The sequence below is a fragment of the Nasonia vitripennis genome, chromosome 3 (assembly GCF_009193385.2).
Source record: "Nasonia vitripennis strain AsymCx chromosome 3, Nvit_psr_1.1, whole genome shotgun sequence".
NCBI classification, from domain to species: domain Eukaryota; kingdom Metazoa; phylum Arthropoda; class Insecta; order Hymenoptera; family Pteromalidae; genus Nasonia; species Nasonia vitripennis.
In genome coordinates this window covers 17,964,114-17,986,402 of record NC_045759.1, presented here as the reverse complement: position 1 = coordinate 17,986,402, position 22,289 = coordinate 17,964,114, and the positions used below count along the sequence as shown (strand labels likewise).

At 34.2% G+C, this 22,289-nt stretch overlaps 2 protein-coding genes, 1 long non-coding RNA gene and 2 pseudogenes across 14 annotated transcripts; 2 read left to right on the top strand and 3 right to left on the bottom strand.

Moving 5' to 3' along the window:
- Positions 1-93: 93 nt before the first annotated feature.
- Positions 94-6,282, bottom strand: LOC100115870 (liprin-beta-1). 12 transcript variants are annotated; one of them, XM_016984635.3, is made up of 11 exons: positions 5,170-5,282; positions 4,201-4,506; positions 3,740-4,037; positions 3,357-3,660; positions 2,946-3,239; positions 2,692-2,863; positions 1,994-2,292; positions 1,744-1,920; positions 1,269-1,664; positions 987-1,193; positions 94-625 (listed from the first exon to the last, which is right to left on the bottom strand). In XM_016984635.3, the coding sequence occupies exons 2-10, from the start codon at positions 4,241-4,243 to the stop codon at positions 1,035-1,037; spliced, it is 2,142 nt and encodes a 713-aa protein (XP_016840124.1). In that variant the 5' UTR covers positions 4,244-4,506; positions 5,170-5,282; the 3' UTR covers positions 94-625; positions 987-1,034. The 12 variants fall into 12 exon arrangements, with proteins under 12 accessions (XP_016840124.1, XP_031783516.1, XP_008205122.1 ...); XM_031927656.2 differs by having other exon boundaries at positions 1,097-1,193; XM_008206900.4 differs by having other exon boundaries at positions 2,782-2,863.
- Positions 6,283-11,886: 5,604 nt separating this feature from the next.
- On the bottom strand, positions 11,887-12,232 carry LOC103317952 (annotated as a pseudogene).
- A 394-nt stretch (positions 12,233-12,626) lies between these two features.
- LOC100121743 lies at positions 12,627-14,817 on the top strand (annotated as a pseudogene).
- A 73-nt stretch (positions 14,818-14,890) lies between these two features.
- Positions 14,891-16,019, bottom strand: LOC116416960. The gene is made up of 2 exons (XR_004227264.1): positions 15,927-16,019; positions 14,891-15,830 (listed from the first exon to the last, which is right to left on the bottom strand). It is a non-coding gene; the product is annotated as an uncharacterized LOC116416960 (long non-coding RNA).
- A 91-nt stretch (positions 16,020-16,110) lies between these two features.
- LOC100121801 (serine/arginine-rich splicing factor 1B) lies at positions 16,111-20,773 on the top strand. Its single transcript, XM_001605361.6, has 3 exons — positions 16,111-16,585; positions 16,886-17,261; positions 17,366-20,773. Exons 1-3 carry the CDS (start codon positions 16,383-16,385, stop codon positions 17,558-17,560), a joined length of 774 nt encoding a protein of 257 aa, XP_001605411.1. The 5' UTR covers positions 16,111-16,382; the 3' UTR covers positions 17,561-20,773.
- The last annotated feature ends 1,516 nt before the right edge of the window (positions 20,774-22,289 follow it).

Below are 22,289 nucleotides of genomic sequence, written 5' to 3'. Positions count from 1 at the left end.
CTTAAATGGTTCAGTTTTAACTGCGCCGTGTAAAAAAAGAACTATTTAAGTCACACGTATCGTAATGTGTACTATTTCAATGAAATACAAAAATTATTCGGGTTCAAAAAAATTATTATTACTTGTGTACATAATCTTGTATACAGTTTTATATAAATATATAATTTATAACAAATTAGATGATTCAATTTTTCTTTTACATGTCGAATTATTATAGTTCCAATAGGAAAAATACTTACAAACTTGTATACATACTAATTGTCAAAAAAGTCTGTCGGTGTATATCGTTTACAAAATGCAAATTTATCGTCTTTTTAAAAAATGTTTAAAATCGCACTGTCTGTGGTTAGCAGAACGTGGTCCCTAAGCTGCCTAAATATTTAATATAAGAATTATTGCTACAGCTACTCAATACTTAAGTAAAGTTATTTTATATTTTAGGCACAAATGAATTTCCCACGCTACAAATGGTATACTCTTCTAAATATTTTATATGATAAAAATATATATTTTTTTATATATGCATATGCAAACAACTTTGCTCATCAAACTTATCTCCCTTTTAATTACATTCTTCATATGCAGCTAATTACTCGTCTGTTTTCTCCATTTTCCGTGTCTGAAACTAATCAAGTAATAGACTATGTCCTTTACAAATTTTAAGCATTCCCAGAAAAAATGAAAGCTAATAAAATGATGAAATTAAAAAAAGTGTTAAATAAGCTTTTAAATACGAATGCTAAGAAATCCAGTTAAATTAATTGTTAAAGAATGAATGTTAATATTTGAAAAGCATTAATAAAATAATTATACAACCAAAGCATCGATTTATAGATGTAGAAATAAATATTACTATTTTCAGGAGCTCTGGTCAAGAATAAAAGCCTGATCGTTGATACAAAATGTCAAAATGAAAAAAAGAACAAAATAAAAAAAATACACGAGTGTTAATGTTTTTTTTAATCATTAGTGGAGTTAGAACTTACAGATTAGTTTTAGATGACAGCTTGAATGAATCTGTGATTTTTGTTTTGTTAAAATGTAGGTGAGCTGAGATTAAGGCTGCCTGAATTTGGTGAGGGCACTGATGGTGTACCTGGTGGCGATTCTTCAAGCGGGCAGACCAGGTTTCCGAAGTCCACTTCATTTTTACTTTTCTTCCGTTTCAACGTGAACTGTGTTCTTTTGGGTATCTATATTGAAATTGGTATTGTTATTACTAATGAAAATACAAACAAAGAGAAAGAGGTAAAAATGTAAGTATAGACCTTTAATCTAGCTGTTAGTGTAAGCGGCATAAAGCCAAGTGTATTTTCCATTTCTCTCTTCTGTTGAACAACTTCCCTACCGACGATTTGATTAAAGTGAGTAGTCAGGTGTCGTCGTAGCAACGTCTTAGCTGGAGGTATGCTGAGCAAAGTTGCTAATAATTCTGATGTAAAGCGATGTTCGTAAACCATAAGGCCACCGTGAACACCCGAGCCACGCATATTCGGGGCATACTCAGCAAGGTCGACGACGCGAAGCCATTCCATCACCCTGTGATTCGTCCACAAAGCTACTCGATTCTTTACTTTCTCGCCATCGAAATCCTCGTTCAATCCGTTTTCACTTACAGATCGGCGCTCTAAATTGTCGTATTCGAAATTCAATTCTCGCAATACCTACAAAATTCGTATATTTTCTGCTAGTAATGTGCTAAATATTGTTTTATTGAATTGGAGGTTTATTTAGATAAATTACCTGAATGCCACGCCTCAAACTTGCTGCATGTAATTGGGCAGTAACGTTGAGCAACAACAAATCTTCTGTCGTTAGTCTATGTAAAACTCGACCGTCGACTTTGGCATTATGGAAGGATTCCTTGTGCTGTGGAAGGCCAATGTCATCCAACCAACGTAATACTGCAGTGTTGTCCATCTAAGTAATGAAACCATGCATAATATGACACGAAAATTTTGAGAGCAATTAACAAGTGATAGCGATTTCTTACCTTTTCCGAACCAAGAAAACCCGAGCCATTGCATCTTTCTGATTCAATAGCGTACAGCAGTTTTTTCCTGTGCAAAGGATTCTTTATATCCAGCTCTTTTTCAATCTGATTGTGAGAAGCATCCAACAATTTATTTCCGGTCGCACCCCAACGTTTCAGCTCATTTGTATAACTCTCTAATCCCAATTGTCCCAGCCACTCTCCAATGTCGTCGGCCGTCAATTGTCCAAAAGGTTTTGTTGGCTGCACAGGCTTGATGTAACTGACACTGTCTGACATTATGGTCTTTTCTTCGTCGGCTGCGATTAAAAATAAAAGCACGGTTTTCGCAAAGTCAAATAAAACTGGCTCATTCAACATTGACATTGCATAATATTATTAAAGGCATTTGCAACAAGATTCCAGCTGCGGACATTCGAGAATCATTGCGCCAGAAGCCGCGACTAGCATAAGCGCACTTTCTCCGATCTACATATGCATATCTCATTACTCAACGGCTGTCTTTTTCTGACTCGCACAGTAGAATATACTCAATGAAATGAGGAAAGAACCAACTAACGGAGCAAAACTAGTTAGTAATAATGGTTAAAAAGGGCATCGCAACGAAAAGCACGTCAGTATAGACCCATTCTGGCATTAGTCGAGGTGTGATCAGGCAAAAGTTGTTCATGCCTAGATAATATTGATTTTAACAGAACCTAAGACAGGGGCTGAGAGACATCTCGCCGACACTCCCCTAACCGCCAGAGAATTCGTTGATTGTGCGGCAGATATGATTTGGGTCTTACCAAAAGCTACGCCTTTCTTGCTTGTTGTGGGCGGACGCGGTAAGCTACTGTAGTGCCCGGCGTGTCTGCTAAATCGTTCACCCTACAAAAAAGTATCTTTTATAATCAAGGTTCCATATACCAATCACTGAGTAAAATTAAAAAAATAGTCCCATCCATCTTACATTGGTCAGAGGATTGGCGGTTCGCAGAGCCAAATTTTCATGTTCCAGACTAGCCTGTCGCAGCTTCATCTCAGACAGTGAACTGAGCAGCTCCAGCTTTTGTGTCTCGAGTGCACTGCGCGATAACACTTCTTTTTGAAGCGACTCTTCCATGTGTCTCAGCGAATCCTTCTTCTCTTGCAGGGCATTCTCCAGCTCGATGATCTTACTGGACTGAGCATCGACCTGTTCTGACAAAATCGAAATCTCCATGTGCAGCGCGCTTCGTTCATTCTCGAGCTTTCTGAGTCGCTCCTGCAAAAGATACAAACAACGTGAAAACCCAAAATTCAAATATCAGCAACGTGACAAGTCAAACGAACGCAAGAATTCAACAAGCAAGCTGGTTCTCAAAAAAAAAGGCATCGATACCTCGGTATTAACTTGGGGATTATTGTTATTCGGGCCGTGAACCTGTTGCAGCGAGCAGTAATGGGGCTTGTTTCTCTGCTCGAAGCAGATGAGATCGCTCTGGCTTTTGGCTCGGTGCTCGCGATCGATTTTATTGCGAAGTCTCCGTCGGCGTCGATCTAACGAGCCAACACCGCGATGATGGTTCGCTTGACTTTTTCCGGCCTCGTACCCAAGCGTCTGGTACGACGGGTTACCGGACTGATGCACGTGTTGCTGCTGCTGCTGCGGCTGCAGTGCACAACAGTTGCACGACTGATGGTGCCTTCAATATACATTATCGGATCGTTATCGCCTCTTTTCGCATTACAAAATACCGTTACAGAATAATTTCTTTTTGAGACCTCGAGCAAGGAGCGCTTTTCCCGTGGGGATTACAGACGTTCGGCAGACTTCCCTGCAGAGCGATGATCCTGGCGAAGCCCAAGAGACAGGACTGACAGATGCAGCCCTGTGACTTGCAGAAGGCGTTGGTCTGATTGTGGACGTCGAACGTCGAGGAGTGACAGTTTTCCGGGTAGTAATCCTCGCCAGGTTCGGAAGTCGACGTTGTTCCAGATGAGTCGTAAAGCTCCGAAGCTGTCCAGCGGTTGTCCCATCGCTTGATCGTCGAAGCTGCATCGGACGACTCGGATTGACAATCTGACCCACAATGCACGTCACGTAATTTACAATTTCTCTGCTTTTTTTTATTTTAATTATTTAGCCTGTATCAAGTTAACAGGCGCCAGAGATTGGAAAATACGAGTGGAAATGTGCGTGTGTGTGTGTGTGTGAATTTTTAATAATTTATTGATGATTATACCAGAGCGGCAACCTTTTGAACAGGATTTGTCTTCGTCTTCCATGACGGAGTTTCTTCTGGTGACGAATTTGCGGAAATATAGTAACACTTCTTTTTACTTTAGAAAGATGCCGACACTCTTAACGTACACCCAAGCGGAAAGAAGCTCATAATACGTGCGGTTGATATTTTTAAAACTCGGCGACGATAGATACTTGAATTGTGCGATATTTCGGCGAAATCACAATGCAGGACACGAGAATTCGCGTGCAAAGGGTTGTGCCTTGATGCGTTCGATGTGCGTCGCGTCAGACTCCGTTACTAAAACTAAAATTAAACAACGTTGGAGTCTTTACAGACGAATTTTATAAATAGACGCGCCTCCTTGGCACTCGGTGCTCTTAGGCCCATTCGTGTATATATATATATATATATATATATATATATATATATATATATATAGGCATACCGCTACAGCGAGTAAGCCGCGTGGCGATGCTTATCAAGTTTTTTTATATTATTTTCTATGCGAATTTGGAATGAGTATTAACTTTTTGGTGATTTTTTTTGGCTTATAACGTCAACTTAAAAATATTCTTGGTAGAGTTGGATGAATCTATGAATAATAGAAATCTCATGTAGGTATTTCGGTACAATTATGCGTTTGACTTTTTGGCCTTTTATTAGAAACTCCAGTGGTTGCTTCTTTGTGCTCAGAGTATAGTATATAATATGATAGAGGAATGCACAGCAAGGTAGGCTCATATTTAGATTTCTGAACCAAAGAGAATTTTACTCAGACTTTTGCAATGTTTGCGATTTTTCTCTCAGACCCAATGTTGAAATACCGAAAAATATTTTCTCTTAACCAAACCATTGCCTTAAAGCACTTCAATGGAAGAACTAAGGGAATCGCCTATTATTATTTATTTTACTAATACCAGCTTGCTTATGAAAGTTTTGCCATTTTAATAAAAAAGAAGTTCTTACTGGTTGCAGCCATTGTACTAGAATTTCAACAGTTCTCGCATCAGGTGGTGGTGGTGGAGAAGGAGAATTCTGAATTACAGAAACTAAATTTCTGGTAAGATCCTTTATGGGATCTTTCCACTCTGAACTGCTTTCTGCTCCTTTATTATAAACAATAATTTATTCCATTTATAAATATCATTATCAAATATTTTATTTAATGTAAAGGGAAAGAAAAATTTTTTTGTACCGGACAAGATGCCATCCATCTGAAGAAGAGCAGCCTCCAGCATTTTGCTAGCTTCTGATGGAGTTTTTGTCAAATAAATTGTTGACTCATTTGCATCCGCTTTTCTGTTGTTAACCTCTCCTTTGCCCATTACTTATTCCTTGAGCCATGTGTCAAAATTAATAAAGTTGTAGGTTAAAACCATTGGTTATAAATTAAAATTATACAAAAAGATGTTCATGCAAAATTGTTGCGCTATTGCTTTATAAATTCAGTGTTAGAAACTGTTTGACGAATTTCTTTTTACCTTTAACTAATGATTAATTTTGATTTAATACTTGTTGCATGTACAGCTCAGTAGTTAATCGTCTGTTTTATTATCATAAATGTATAAAGAAGGCACTTTCAACACTAGCGTAGAAAAATCACAGATTTTTATGTACATTGCATAATTATAAATTTGGAATGCAATCAGTCAGTCTTTGGGTGCTGGACTTTAAGAATATTTGATCTAGTAATTAAGCTATGAGCTGCATATAATATCGTCTCGAAAACATCTGACAAACATGACACTTTTGTTATACTTTAGAATCGGTTTTAAGGCCAGCTGTGTTTACGAGATTTTTCTCTTCCACTTGCAAAATCGAACACTCATTTTTCCTCGTCTCCGAGATTTTCGTATAAAAAAAGGTATAAAAATTCACGGTTGGTCAAGCCCACAGTTATGATACAGCAGCAACACAATTATAAACATTCTTATCCTACAGCTCGCACATAGGTATTAGTACTGGACGATGATATCTGCATATAGTTTTCCTGTTTTCCCTTTCCATCGGCAGTTCCGAGCCACAAAGTCGGTAAACAATCCAGATGCAGCGACGATACGCCACTAGTGTGATAAGCTCCGAGCATATACTATAGCGTATGCCATGACCCCCCTTACCCCAGCCCGCAAATATTGAATATATATAATAAAAAAAATACTAGTCGATGTATTTTTAATTGCACATTACAAATAATCTATTTATTGTAATTGAACCTCCGTAGTTTTTTAATTAAAAATAAAAAAAGAAATGTGCTATATGTACCTTGGAAAAATACGTTTTTCTCAAGAAATATTGTGTTTACCGATATTCTATCAACGTTAAAAAATTGAACCCTAGCTATTTGTAATTGAGACACTGCTAAATATTGCAAAAAAAGCATTTATTTATAAAAAAATCTAAAAAATCACTTTTGAGAAATTTAACATACAGCACCAACGTATTGCGCATGCGCAAACCACTCCGAGTGCGTCAGCGGTCAGCGTGTGGCAGGCAAAGCGAGCAGCTGTTCTGCAGTGGCTGGACTAGGTGTGAGACATAACCTATAGAAAAGTCTAATGCTCGGAGTCGTATAGTAGGGCCGTAAGCTCGTAGTTCATAGGTAATTTCGTAACAAAATTTGATTATGTAAGTATTATACGATTTTTATTCTAATTTATGTTTATATAATTTATTAATCATTATTAAATTTTACATAAAATAAGATGCTTATTTTCATTTCCAAACGTTTGGTTTGAGATCTTGTAATAGCAGTTTTATATGTTAATAGATCATTTCTTTCATCCCAGGTACCATTTATCTTCCGGCAATAAGCAACATAATGGCCCATCCCTTTCTCAACAACTGAAGGAATATACCTAGCTACGCCACACAGATTAAAGGTATCTTTTTTTACATTTATTGTAACAGGAACTTGATCTAATGTAGATGTAATATCTAACTGATTGAAATCAGTCATCTTTGGATTTAGAGATCGCTGATAAGAATCTTCTGTATCTATGCATAAGTAAGAACCTACTGTACGTGAAAGATGTGCATTACTGGTCTTACAATTCGAACAAAATACATTTTTGTCTGTGAAATATTGATCTAATTCCTTTTGCATAGTCGTATAATTATGCTTTACTATTATATCAGTATTGGGGATTGGTATTTGACATTTATTGCATTCTGTTTTATATCCACAGGTTTGGCATAGTGAAGTTTCTCGAATGGAAGTTAAATCTTTCATCAAACTGCAGAATAAATTGCTTATATTACCTTGACAATTTACATCATAATTATTCAAATTTGGCATCAATGAATGAAGTAAGTATGCTCGATTTGTATATAATGTATTGGTTAATGATGATGTAGCATAGTTTATAATAGTACTTGCATAACATAAATTTTGCATTTCGAGTATACTGTTAATATTATTTTTGATAAATTGTTCAAAAGCTTGTACTTCATAGCAAGAATGAGTCATGATTTCAGTGATGCTATCAAACGAACAAGTATTATTAAATCTAAACTTTTTTCCACGCACAGACTTTTCCTGGAGTTTGTTGCCATTTTGAATAACTTTTCTGCCTTTATTTTTCTTTTTTTCTTTTTGTAGCACTAGATTTAATCCAGGCTCAGCAGATACGTATTTGCCACGGTTCTTTTTATTTTTAGGAAGACTATTTTGATCTTGTTCATTTTTTACTACTAATTGTACTGAGTTCTGAACTGTATTCACAGAGCTTTTTACATCTACATCTTTTACTTCGTAACTGGAATACTTTTCTTTATTCAACAATGTTTCTTTGGAATGTTTCAAATCTACTTCTTCGTCAGATTGTTCATAATCTAATACTACTTCTTCGGTTTTTTTATAATCTAATAATACTCTTTCAGATTCAGATTGTTGATGATCTATTAATAAAACTTCATCAGTATTTTGAAAAATTTGCTTAGGTGATTCTTTTTCTGGTTCTAAGCTATAATTATGATCGGTATTAAAATTAAGATGCATAGTTTTATTACTGTTAATTGGTTGTAATATTGAATTTATTTTTTCAGGTGAATGGATGCTACTGATTAATTTTTCATCGCCAACTATTGAGGAGGTCAACTTTATGTAATCAGAAAACCCTTCCAAATCATCGTCAAAGGTCACTTGGCTTTCATCATTCACTTTCATTGAGTTTTTAATGTGAGATTTTTGTTCTTGTTCAAGCTTATTTTTATCTAAAATTAAATCATTCTTTCCATTAATGGTTTCTGAAATACTATTTTCAGCCAACTCAACAGTTTCAGAAAGAAAGTCAGAAAATTCTTGGCACTCAGCAGTTGTGTACTTTCTTTTCCATCTCTCTGTGGCAAAAAGAAATTCATTGTCGTCCTTAACAATTACTTTTTTTGAAACAATTTCATCTGGCTGCAAATTGTTCAATGAAGCACGTGCCAAGAGCATGTCACTATCAATTTGACGACAATGATTCACAAAAACTACATCTCCTCTTTGAGAAGCATCATTCGAAGATTTGTAGTCGCTAAAATATGACTCTGCTCTTGCTGAAGTAGCCACGTCTTCTGAGTTATCAAAATAGACATTCATAACTTTAGTCCAGCATGGAAATTCTGCACATAAAATCGATAATCGTTCAGCAAAGTTAGGTAAGTAATAGTCATTATTTTGAATATTGAAATCAGAAGAATTATCAGATTTGTTGTCAGATTTGTTTTTTATAGGCTTTACTTTTAATTCGTCTACATATTTACGTGTAAGCCTTTGATTACTTTTTGTATTGAATTCTTCAATATCCGCAAAAATATCTAAAGTTTCTTTTTGATCCAAAAGTTCTAATTTTTCTGTAACATTCGCATTAAATTTATATGTTTGAATTCGTTCAATCAGATATTTCAAAGCTTTTTGGCAATTGTCATCATTATTTTTGCTGTTAGACACTATAAATACAGCAACTAAAAACTCTGAAAAGTTCTTCAGATTATCTATGCCTGTCATAAAGCCCACACATCGCTTGAACAATTCCTTAACTTTTGGTTTATCGCTGCTAAAACAAGGCCATTTCGTTACAGCGTGCACCAAGTGTGCCACATCTGTTCTCAATTGAGTATTCAACTCAATTTTATATTGTGCATTTAATAAAATCTTAAGGCATTCATCATTATATTTAGAAAAATTCATTGTATTAAAAGACAAGCAAACAGAGTTTTGAATGCCTTTTCCCATGTCTGTCACAATAAATTCTGGAATCTTGGCACCAGATTTTCTCCACTCCAAAAGCCAATAAGACAAGAAGTTTGTGTCATTTTTCTCTGACAATACTTGTGCTACGGGCACAATCATACTTTTTATATATGTTGACAGAACAGTAAGAAAAATGTCAGCACTCTCTCCATCTGGTCTTTTTATTTTCAAGGCAACAGAACCTGTAGCATCTAGCGATAGAGGATTTCTTAGTTTGGCTTGGACATCATTATGGATACTTACTTGTTCGGGTGACCAATACATCAAGTAAAATTTATCATTACCAATCCCTCTAAAATATCTATTAAATTCAACATCTTTTTTTAAATTTGTCAAAGAGTCAAACAACTTTTCTCCTGGTTTCAATCCTAACTTTTCATATTTTACCTCATGACTAGCTTTTTGTATTACTTCTTGACTGTAAAGAAACGGTGGTTCAGGATCCCCATACTTCATATGCTTACTTGCTTCTTCTCTTCTCCATTTTTTTGGTTTTTTATGCTCTAATTCTTTCTTAATTAATTTTCTCTGTGATCCAGCTAGTCGTCTTTTTGCTGTATGAGGTATTCCACGAGAATCTAAAGTTTCTACAGTGAATGTGACTGGTTCACCATCAATCGGTTTATCAAAACAGTTAATCATTAACTGTGCGTTGCAAGTATTGCAATAACCAGTGACTTTGACATAAGATTCTATGTCATCTATAACATTCCGTTTATAATTGTAAGCACAGGGTAATTTTTCCTTATAATACATTTCTTTCCCAAACATCTCCCTGTAAGGCTCTTGCAAGGACATACCTTCTCTTCCATCTTTATAAGTTATTGTAATAGGCTTTATTTGAGACCATTGCTCTGGAGTTATTGTAAAATTAAATATTATATTTTTATTCTTTCTTTTGGTTGGTCTATAGCAGACTGTGTCTTCCTTCGTGTTCTCACTTTCTGAAATTTCATCTTCATTAGTTTCTTCTATAATTGTTTCACAGTCATCAGATTCATATATATCTAAATCTTTTATCTTTCGATAGGAAGACTGAATGTTATGTCTATCTTGATCTACATGCATGTACAAATTAAGAGGTTTTATTTTTCTTTCTCTGTTATTGTTCAAGATATCGCATATCTCTTGCCAAATTGGGTCTTTCTTTCTTTTAAGCTTCTTTTTTGATTGATATATATCAAAGTTGATAAGCGCTTCAATTATTTCTTTAGCTGGAACTGCTGGTTTTTGTCCAACCATTATTTTATAGAAATCTAAAATATTTGAAATGTTTTTTTATCAAAAAATAGTTATTTTGATTTAAGAATTTTTAATTAAGGAATAAAATAATCTTTTTTCATTGTTTTAACTTATCAATTTCACCTTTTCCAAGATAATATAGTTAGCAGATATTTATTATTATACTTTTTGTTTTTTATTCCATTGACAAAGTGATTAATTAACAGTCAAATAATCCAAATATCCACACGTAACTAAATTTACTTAGAACAGTATATGAACTGTTTTCTGTTCCTATACTTTTTTGATCACTGAAAAGAGAATATTTAGAATATAAATAGTAAACAAATGACGACAGTCCTTTGTTCGAAAATTTACTTGCCGCCATAAATTATCGCGGGCTGTACAAATTTTGTTCATTAGGGATATTAATATCATTCATAATATAAGATTCATATAATTATTTCTTAATTATAAATTATAAATATATATTATTTTCAACATTACTTTAAGAACTACAATCATTTATTCATGATTTAATTAATTTTCATAAGTGTCAGTTACGGTCATATTACGGTTATAATTACATTGACGTATAATCGTGAAAAAGCTCATCAGCTGTTATTATGTTTTCAAAACTTGGATGGATGTTCTGGCGCGATTGGTTATCAATGATGTTTTGTTTATAATTAAATAAATATTAAAGATATTATATATGAAGGCTTAAGCGTTTTACTTTGAACTTTTTGTAACAAGTAAAATTGTAAACATAAAATCACTAAATTTTGAAAATTTTAGGTTTTAGTTACTTAAAGATTACAATTAATTGAATGTTATTATTATTTTTTTTTGCAGAACTACAAGATTTGCCTGAACTACAAGACTAGAGATGGATAATATTTATAAGCGAAGACAAGGAATAGACTGGGAAAACAATCATTATTTGGAATTACTTTGTTGTGTGTGTGAAAATAATTTATTAGTTGATGAGAATACATATAACAGTATTTCATATTGATAACAAGTAGTCTGCGATCATAATGATAAGGCTCACAGTTTTCTAAGATTAAGGTAATACTAAAAATCATGAACATTTATTTTTAAGAAACTTTAATAAACGGAAAAAGGCTTTCATTAGCTCAATCCTTTGTTGTAAATACAAAAAATAGAGATTGTATATGACAAGGCTCAACATTCATCTAGTTCCACAGGTATTTAAAAAGCTTGAGTTTCGTTCATTGTAAAAATATCATCTTATCAATCTTTTGGCAACGCTGAGTCGCTTTTTCCTCTGGAATAAACTTTCGTTGATTTACTACCGAGCATTCTGTCGAGCAGAGATTGCTTATTCCTTTGTCTTGCCACACTTCTCGACATAGCTCATGAAAGGATTCTGCTACTTGAGCCACCTAAAAGTACGTTTAAATGAAATTTGTTTTCAACCTTTGTAAAAACTAAATAAGGCTCATTGCTAATTCACATTAAAGGAAAACGTACCTGTTCGGCAGCCATAACTTTGCTGAACCAGCATTCGAAGTCTTTGGCCAAAATTTCACCTTCCTCCGTGCTGTATTAATAATTTTTATCAATGTATTCATGCTTTATGTACTTGTATTAAAGTACTGGATTAAATATAAGCAGTTGCATCATTCATAATAATTTTTCCATGCATGGGTTATCTATTTAAAAATGTATACAACTAATATACTGTAAAAACTTGAACATTAAATCATTTGATCTAGTAGGAATACATTCATTTGCTCAAATCACTTCTTTAAACTTTAATGATCTAATGCTATTATGGCAGGGTAGTTGCTGTATACATTTTTGTAAAAGTATATTTCAAAGTTGAACAAGAATTATAATTAAACAAAAACTAAAAATAAAAACTATATTTAAGATACACAATTCCAACAAATGTGTATTAACACTAGTATTAAATAGTAATATCAAATTTTAATTTCAGCGATAGATACGACATTACAAGATGGGTCTTACAATCAGTGGTATGCTGACTCGCCTTTTTGGCAAAAAGCAGGTGCGCATTCTCATGGTGGGTCTGGATGCAGCTGGTAAAACCACGATACTGTACAAGTTAAAGCTAGGCGAGATCGTGACCACTACTTATACCCACCATTGGCTTCAACGTTGAAACCGTCGAGTATAAGAACATCTGCTTTACTGTCTGGGACGTAGGTGGCCAAGACAAGATCAGACCTCTTTGGAGGCACTACTTCCAGAACACGCAGGGCCTCATATTTGTGGTAGACAGCAACGATCGCGAGCGTATAGCCGAAGCCGAGCGTGAGCTCGCAAACATGCTGAAGGAAGACGAGTTAAGGGATGCTGTGCTACTGGTCTTCGCCAACAAGCACTGGTACATAAAGAGTGCCTGCGCCACTCAGGGTCACGGATTGTACGAAGGTTTCGACTGGCTCAGCAACGAGCTCGCCAAGAAGTGATGAGATGCTCGGCCTGCGTGTGCGTGTTGTGAAGATTCTCTCCAGAGGAGGGGACACTCAATTTTAATAAAAGTAAAAAAAGAAGTGCGTCGTGGATTGTGGGTTCTGTTCTATTTCATTTTTATTTCTAAGAGAAGAGAATGTTTACTTATTCGATTTTCTTTTTAGAACATGCTACATTGCACCAGAGAGATTTGTTAAAACGTTGACTTCAGAACCCAACAATACCCTGCTCTTTCAAGAACTTAAAACAGGAGATTTGCATCCCATGATGGATATTTTTTCGGCCGGTTGTGCTTTGACTGAATTGTACAATGAAGGCCACCCGCCTTTCGATTTCTCTCAACTTTTAGGTAAATAGATTTTTAATTTTTTTTTCCATTTAAAATTTTGATTCGATTTTAGGAATTTTCATTTACAGCTTATAGAAACGGCGACTACTCTGCAAGCAAGCACCTTGATAATATAGAAGACGAAGGCATTCGAGAAATCTTGGCCTCGATGATCGAGAAAAATCCGTCGAATCGCAAGAGCGCTGAATTGTATTTGTCACAGGCACGAGGCAAAGTGTTTCCAGAATATTTTTATGGATTTCTACAGTCGTACATGCAGATCTTCTCGGCAGCGCCGATCCTCTCACCCGATGAAAAGATCAGTAGACTGAAAAAAGACATCGGTAATATTAAAAAAAGAAGTGCGTCGTGGATTGTGGGTTCTGTTCTATTTCATTTTTATTTCTAAGAGAAGAGAACCGTTTAAGAATTATACCGTTTAATCATTTGGAAATTAAACTTTCGAAATTTTGAATGCCTAGCTTAGATATTCTGTCATGCGTGTCTCTCTTTCTCTATATCACTTTTGTCGAGTTTTTTTTTCTTGCGGCGCGGTTTGGTTTTGAACACTGTAACTTTTATCATGCAATAATACATATCTGAATAATATGAGGCATTGCAACAAAAATATTAGTTATAAAGACTCTATAAGCTTATATTTATATCAACTGAATACTTAAGGTTCTTGGCTATTTACAGTCATAATGTACAATCACTTCACAAAAAGTGGTTTATCATGCTTTATGTCTGTAGATTTAATAATATATTTTAAGTTTTTTTTATGTAAAAAAATAATTTAGCTTTATTATGATAAGTAAATATATACCTTGAGCTACAAAAAATTATTTCATAATCATATTTTCCCCAGATGTGTATTAATGCACTCATAAAAGTGACAAAATGTTTTTTTTTAACTTCGCATTTGAAAGAGCAATGATAATATAATAATATTAATAACAATAGAAGAATTTATAAAAGATTTCGAAATTATAAAATTTTTTCTTAAAATACGACGGGCATCCATTTGATTTGCGAATGAGGGTTGATTGAGGAAACGAGAATCTCGTTGGACTAAGATTTGCGCTCCAGTTTATTCTTCCACAGTTCTCCGCTTTATGAGTATTTAAAATTTTTGTATACGCAAGAAGAATCCACACTTTTTTTGCACAATACATAATAAGGGCAAACTTTTTACGCCAATTAAATCCACGTATTAATTTTTTAAATAATATAGTTGTTTGTACATTAAGAGAAACTTAGTTCGTAAGCCAAATATATTGATAATGTGAAAACAAGCAGACATTGCTGTCAAGGTATATTACACAAATAGTCTGGAGGCGAATAAATGGATTTTCAAATTCTACCTCCTTGTCATTTTTAATGTACTGATTCAAGCCTATTCCTTACCAAAATTAGTAAAAATAAACTCAAAGTTGTTCATATTTTAGAATATTTATATATTTCAAAACAAATAAGTATAATATATAATCAAGTTTGTTTACATGTGTTCACAAGCATACAATAGTTCTTTTTTCCTTGCATCAAGAATTATAACATTTTATTCATAATTTCACCTTCCTCCGCCTCAGATGAATCATATCTGCTTTATTGCCAACAAGTGCGAGTAAGTAGCACAGTTTTTCCAAAATATGGACACAGAAAAGAATATCAGGAGAAAGTTTGATGATCCATTCTCCTAATGCACCTTTTACAAATCCTACAATGATGTGCCCTAGGTGGTCTGTAAGTCTCACACCTAGTGCACACAGTCCAGTCATTTCTCATCACAATCATCTCCACCAGAACTTCCTGTATGAATATCCGAAAAGTCCATCCTTGATTGCGGCAATGGCACAACCCCTGGATCGCTGCATACTGCTTTCAGATGCGACATCATCAGCAGCAGCACAAAGTGCAGCCAGCAGCACTAAGTATTTTCTCCACTGCAGAACAGCTGCTCGCTTTGCCTGCCACACGCTGACCGCTGACGCACTCGGAGTGGTTTGCGCATGCGCAATACGTTGGTGCTGTATGTTAAATTTCTCAAAAGTGATTTTTTAGATTTTTTTATAAATAAATGCTTTTTTTGCAATATTTAGCAGTGTCTCAATTACAAATAGCTAGGGTTCAATTTTTTAACGTTGATAGAATATCGGTAAACACAATATTTCTTGAGAAAAACGTATTTTTCCAAGGTACATATAGCACATTTCTTTTTTATTTTTAATTAAAAAACTACGGAGGTTCAATTACAATAAATAGATTATTTGTAATGTGCAATTAAAAATACATCGACTAGTATTTTTTTTATTATATATATTCAATATTTGCGGGCTGGGGTAAGGGGGGTTATGCCATGGGCCATGCTGCCACAAGCTGAATAGGATAAGAGTTCGTTTTCATGAACTTTGCATTGTGTATGTACAAATAATTTTGTTTCCGAATTATTAAGTAATATGAAATATAGATTACCATAATATGTACATACATACGATGGACTAATACTAGATTAAGTAATAACAAGTAGTAACTGTAAAACAACGCAAAATATCATTCCAAGGGGCGGAAACGAGCAAAATTTTTCTCAGGCGCGTGCGCTTAACTAGCGGAAGTGGTAGTGGGGGGTGGAAGTGAGAGCGAAGAATCGGAGTTCTGCATATCTTTCCCAGTCCCACACTCCGCAGAGACGTTACACAGCGCAGATAGACTGGAGCAGAGCTGCGCGCAGTAGCTCTCCGCCGGGTCTCGTTTTCACGCCATTTTGTTTGTTTCCACCTGGAAGAAGTCGTGTATCAGCGTAACTCAGAGCTATAAACACGCGGCTTCGATCAAACGACTCTGCAGCGTCTCGTTTGCAGTGCATATAGACAAGGAAACGCCGTCAGTTAGACGCAGTTTTTCTTTTCGACGACAAACTAAATCTCGAGGATGTCTCACGGCGGTGGTGGTGGTGGCGGTGGCGGCGGCGGCGGAGGTCGCAATGAGTGCCGAATTTACGTTGGAAACTTGCCGCCCGACATCCGCACCAAGGATATCCAGGATCTTTTCTACAAGTTCGGCAAGGTTACCTTCGTCGACTTGAAGAACCGCAGAGGTCCACCCTTTGCTTTCGTCGAGTTCGATGATCCTAGGTATGTGTTATTTTCCGTAGTCTGACCTTTCGTTCATTTTAACTTGAGTACTACAAACAGTCATGCTAATAATAGTCAATCATTTGAATTTTAAAACGCCTCAAACGTAAGGCGGATACTGAAAGCAAGTAAGAAGCAAAGTGTCAGTCGATGAATTTTAATTTTATGCTTGTAATGTGATGTGCTGCACAATGCTATTTTAGATACAATGCATAAGTGAAAGCATTACACATTGTATTTATGTAGTAGTTGTGTGTTTTTGAAATTAACATTTAATCAAATCCTTTTTTTTTACTACAGGGATGCAGAAGATGCAGTCCATGCCAGAGATGGATACGACTATGATGGATATAGACTACGAGTTGAGTTCCCTCGTGGAGGTGGACCAAGCAGCAGTTTCCGAGGCAGAGGTGGTGGAGACAGTAGAGGCCGTGGTGATATGGGTAACTCCAGAGGTAGAGGACCACCTGCAAGAAGATCTCAATACAGAGTTTTGGTTACTGGCTTACCACCCTCTGGGAGCTGGCAAGACTTGAAGGATCACATGAGAGAGGCTGGTGATGTTTGTTTTGCAGATGTCTACAAGGATGGAACTGGAGTAGTTGAATTCTTAAGATACGAAGACATGAAATATGCAGTTAAAAAGCTGGATGACTCAAGATTCAGATCTCATGAGGTACGATTTTTACATTTTAATCAATATGACCTAAATCTTGAAACATTACATAACAACAATATGAAACAATGATATTAATGCACATTTTTTAACTTGAATTTCAGGGTGAAGTCGCTTACATAAGAGTAAAAGAAGATCACGGTGGAAGTGGTGATCGAAGTCGTAGTGAAGATAGAGACAGAGGTAGAAGTCGCTCAAGAAGCTACAGCCCAAGACGTAGAGGTTCACCAACATATTCACCATTGCGTAGAAATTATTCGCGATCGAGGTCACGTTCCAGGTCTCGCTCATATGACTAGAGTGTACGTATGATAAATACTATACTCTATGATAACAATCAATCAACATATTTTATTATTGTGCTGCGTTTGTTTTGCGATCGAATTTTGCTAATTAAAAAGCTTCAAGCTAAGCTTTAATTCTGGTAAACTGGAAAATTGTTTCAAATTTTAACCAAGTTTTTTGATTTGTCATATGTTAACTAGCAAATTTGTGAACAGTTCGTTACACTGTAACTTATTACAGTACATTTGAGATATTTCATGTGAAGCTTTTAATAAGTAATAGTGTCTCATTTTTTTTTTATTCGATGAGTCATTTAAACGCTAAGTAATTAATTAAGAAATACATTTAGTCACATGGTACTTGTATGTTGTAATGAGATACATTCCTCTGCTCATTTATAAAATAATATTAACACAATTTGTTATACAAGCTTTATCTAAACAACTTTAAGAAACCCAATGAATTTCAAAATTAAACACTGATTTGTTTGGATTAAAGTTTTAAATTTATAGATAATAGAAAAAACTTTTGATCATTATTTAATTTATTTACAAAACAACGATGAATTACGCGTTGGGAGATACTATAAGCATGAAATTTTAATTTCCAGTAATTCCATATAACAGACTTGTTTTACCCATCCAATTTGCTTTGTCTCCCTCGTACATACATTGTACACTTAAAAACGACAAACTTAGCATTAAGTACAATGAATTGTAAAGTAAGTTTGAAATTATGACTAATGTCATGCGTTTTTTTTTGAGCAAGCCCAAATTGAAACATTTACGCCCGTAAATAGTATTTATTCTTGTTGTTGCGAGTTTTTTAACTTCTCGCTTGAAGTGAACATTTTTGATAATGTAATAATCATGGCATTGAATTATTTTTCAAAGGGATGCAAAATTGTTGACCTGTTAGAAATATTTACGTATAATTGTGCTGTTTTCATTAGACTATTATTATTTTTATGTAACATATTATCAATTTTGCAATCCTTTTATTAGACAAAATATTCTACCAGCCAGAGGAGAAACAAGCTCGCTTCAATTATTAGACATAAACTATTGAATAATCATTAGCGTTTATTGTAATGAATTTGAAACTAATGTATTTTTTCTTCTTTTGTATATTGGATTGGATTGTAACACAATGAATGAAAAAACCTGAAACCCACACATGATGGTCTTGCTTCTTGGATGGATTATGCACACGCGACGCGTTGCTTTGGACGGATTTCGCGCGGAGAGCATAAGAATTATCGGGAAAGGATCGCGGAAATAGGATTAAAACGAGGGATTATGGATTAAATCGCGAAGAGGATTTAAAAAGGATCGGATTCAGGATATCGGAGTCCTGACTCGCTTTTCAAAAAGGATGGCATTTTTAATTTTTGAAGGAATTCTTCGCGTATAGGAAGGATCAAAGCACCATTCCCAAGTTTTGTAGTCAATTTTTAAAGGAGTTGCACACGTCTCTTAATATCTGGATCAGCTTGCAATTTTTGTTTGTGTATTTTTTTTTATTTTTTTTTTATTTATTATTTAAAGACTAAGTGAAAGAGACATTTGACTCTTTGTTGTAAAGTCATCGAAGCAGCGAGAGTTCATATATCAAAGGATTTACTGAAGAGGAAATTCAATGGATGTGTGCAATGTGTCCTACAAACACTTGGGAATATGTGTTTCATTACACGTTTTAGTTAAATTAAGGAAGTCGAGGATAAGCGTAAGGCATTTACCGAAATGGAGAATAAGTACAAGAGGATTTCATCATAGATCTTCTCTCAATGATGCAATACCTTGCTTGACAATCTTTAATTGGAAAGGATTTTCAAGTATTCGGAAAAATTGATACGTCTATCGGAGTTTATCATAGGATCCTCTTCACGGGAATAATTTGGAATTCGCATTAAAATCATGGATACCTTTGAATAGCAAGAGGAAATGAGGATTTCGATTCCTCGAGTTAAGCATGTTTTTCATAAAATAAAAGGAAAATATATACGGATCGTGTAGGATTGATTTCCTTGACAACGGATACTTTCGAACATTTACCGGAGGATCTAATTCGTTCGGATAAAGGTATTTGTATTTCGGATTTTCCTAATCGAGATGCCTCGTCTTTTAAAGTTTTTGCATGCACTAGCTTTAATATGTTCTTCCTTCAACTTGAAAGTACTTTCTATATTTTCTATTTCATCTTTCGCATTGTCAGTTAACGTTCCAAGTTATTAGCGACCTTGTTACTATTTTATTTTATACATATGCTGCTACTGGTTTCAAGTGTTTGATTCGGATCACGGATCATTTTCAGGATTTAAGTAAGTAGTTCATAGTTCATCACTGCGTGATCAGAAGCAACGTTTGACCAGGTGAAGGTGTCATGGTATATACTAAACATGTTATTCTCTAATCAATTTTTTTTTAGTCAATTTATCAATGAACGCGTATTAAAATTAACAGAAGTCAAAACACTTTTTTATTCTGAAGAAAGGCTCCAAAAGTCGTTTCATAAAATCATCGGCGACAACCTTAAGTGCTCATAATAATAAAATTAACAACTCTTTTTTTCAAACTTGCTTTTTACAAAAATAAATGAACGTTTGTAGATACTGCATATTTCTTTCTACAACAGTGTAACAAATTATTGCATGTTGTACAAGTTGCAATTCGTAAAACAATAACATTAATGATATCATTTCATGAAACTATACACTAGTGTCATGTATTTAAGTCCAACTTAAAATAAAACACCTGTCAATATTTCACTTTTTATAAGTGTTTGTCTAACCACCACAATATTCGTTTTGCACATATATAAGTAGAGTTAATATATGTGCATATAAATCTATATATTTATGATTAAAATTTGTAAAAAAATGTATGAAAAAAGTATTTGTTGCAGCTATTTGATTTTTCACATTTAGAAAGTTAATATATAGGTAACCCTATGCTCTACAATTTATATATTTGCCATGCATGATGATTTATAACAAAATTTTCATCTTAAAAAATAAAATGGTTACCGACATTTTTTGTAATTTCAAACTTTTAGAAATATCGAACTTTATATACATATAAATATTCATCTGCTTTGCTCATCTGGAATGATTGGATGGAAGGAAATCAGGAAGATTGCTGTATACCAGAAAGTGTTAAAATTATTAATATGTATCTCTTGTACTCGTGTAAGTATTACGCGACAATAAAGAAATATGAATAATCAAACTTATTGTTACAATCTTTATTAAACGATTACCTGTAATCTAGCTCCTTTTCTTTTCAAATACATTAGTTTTATAGTTCCTACAGCGCAATGATTGTTACATTATCGTTAGCAAATTTTCTTATTAATTTTATGCAATATACTAATTCGAGATATGTGAAACATTCGTATGAGATTCAGCGAGATGTGTAAATATGAACTTCAAACTTTGTAAAATGATATAAATCATAATTGATTGTAATTTTTTTTTGTCATCTATCTGTTCGTGATTAATTGAAGACATTGGACCAAAATAATTGCTAATTATAAAAAATGAACGAATTTATATTTTTCTATAGATAATATTAATAAACGTAAATTTTGTGTGCTAAATCAAAATATATTTCAAATTCTATTTCATTGATCTGAAACATTTCAACAAATATATATGGGATATAAGTATATTAAATTTATCAAAGCATGATGCAAATTGGAAGCACTGTTGAGGTATCCTCGATAATGTCGAAGTATTAATAACAAGTACGTTATTAATACACTATCGTACAGTGTATACGAGAAAGGTAACCATTTGACGTTGGAGTCAATTTTTGCGACTGATGTTTCATCACTTTCATATCTTTAGAACTGTAAGAATATGAATCAACTATACATCAATTTACCATATGAAGAGGGGACTTTTTGAACTCGACTTGTACCACGCGCGATAAAAGACTGCAGGAATATACATGCTTTATGAAAAAGATTATTGGAAAACTCTTCCATCCAGGCATGATTTAATTTTACCCTTGTATTGCACCAGTACTTGATACCTATATGTATAGTGTGAGCTTTATTATTATATTTATCTCAAAATATGATGTTCGACGTGGGAACATTGCTGTTTGATTAGAAACTTATGAGACACAAATTAAATTTTTATTCATATCTAGATTTGTACAACCAATATTATAAATTTTATGTTATTTTTCGTCGTCATTTTTCGTAGATATAAGTAGGGAGTTCAGTGGCAATTTAAAAACTTTAATACTTATACATTTAATTACTTTCAAAATATGAGATCAATATGGCATAACATTTTACAAGTTTCATAGATTAAAATAGTCTTTGAGCTTACGAGTGTACTAGGCTAAATTTTATAATAGCAGAATGGGCCGTTTTAATCTACTGCAGCATTATCATAAGTATTGCTGAAGTTGATTCATTACATATGTTAAAATCACTTGTCACCTAAAATGAATAAATTCATACTGAAACGCCTGATTGTTCTCAAGACAAATGAAGCTTCAAAATTATAAATTATGTCACTGATCACCCAAAATTGATACATGCACATAAATAATTGGAGTAAACGTAATTTATCTACCTTCTTTCTATAAATAACCCTATATCAATTTGATTCGCACAACACTGCAGCGGCAACCAAAGACGAGAACGTTGTAATCGCTCGTCGACAAAAAAGAAAAAAAAAACGAGATTCGCCGCAATCACAAGTGTCAGAGAGTGGACGCTGAATCAGGC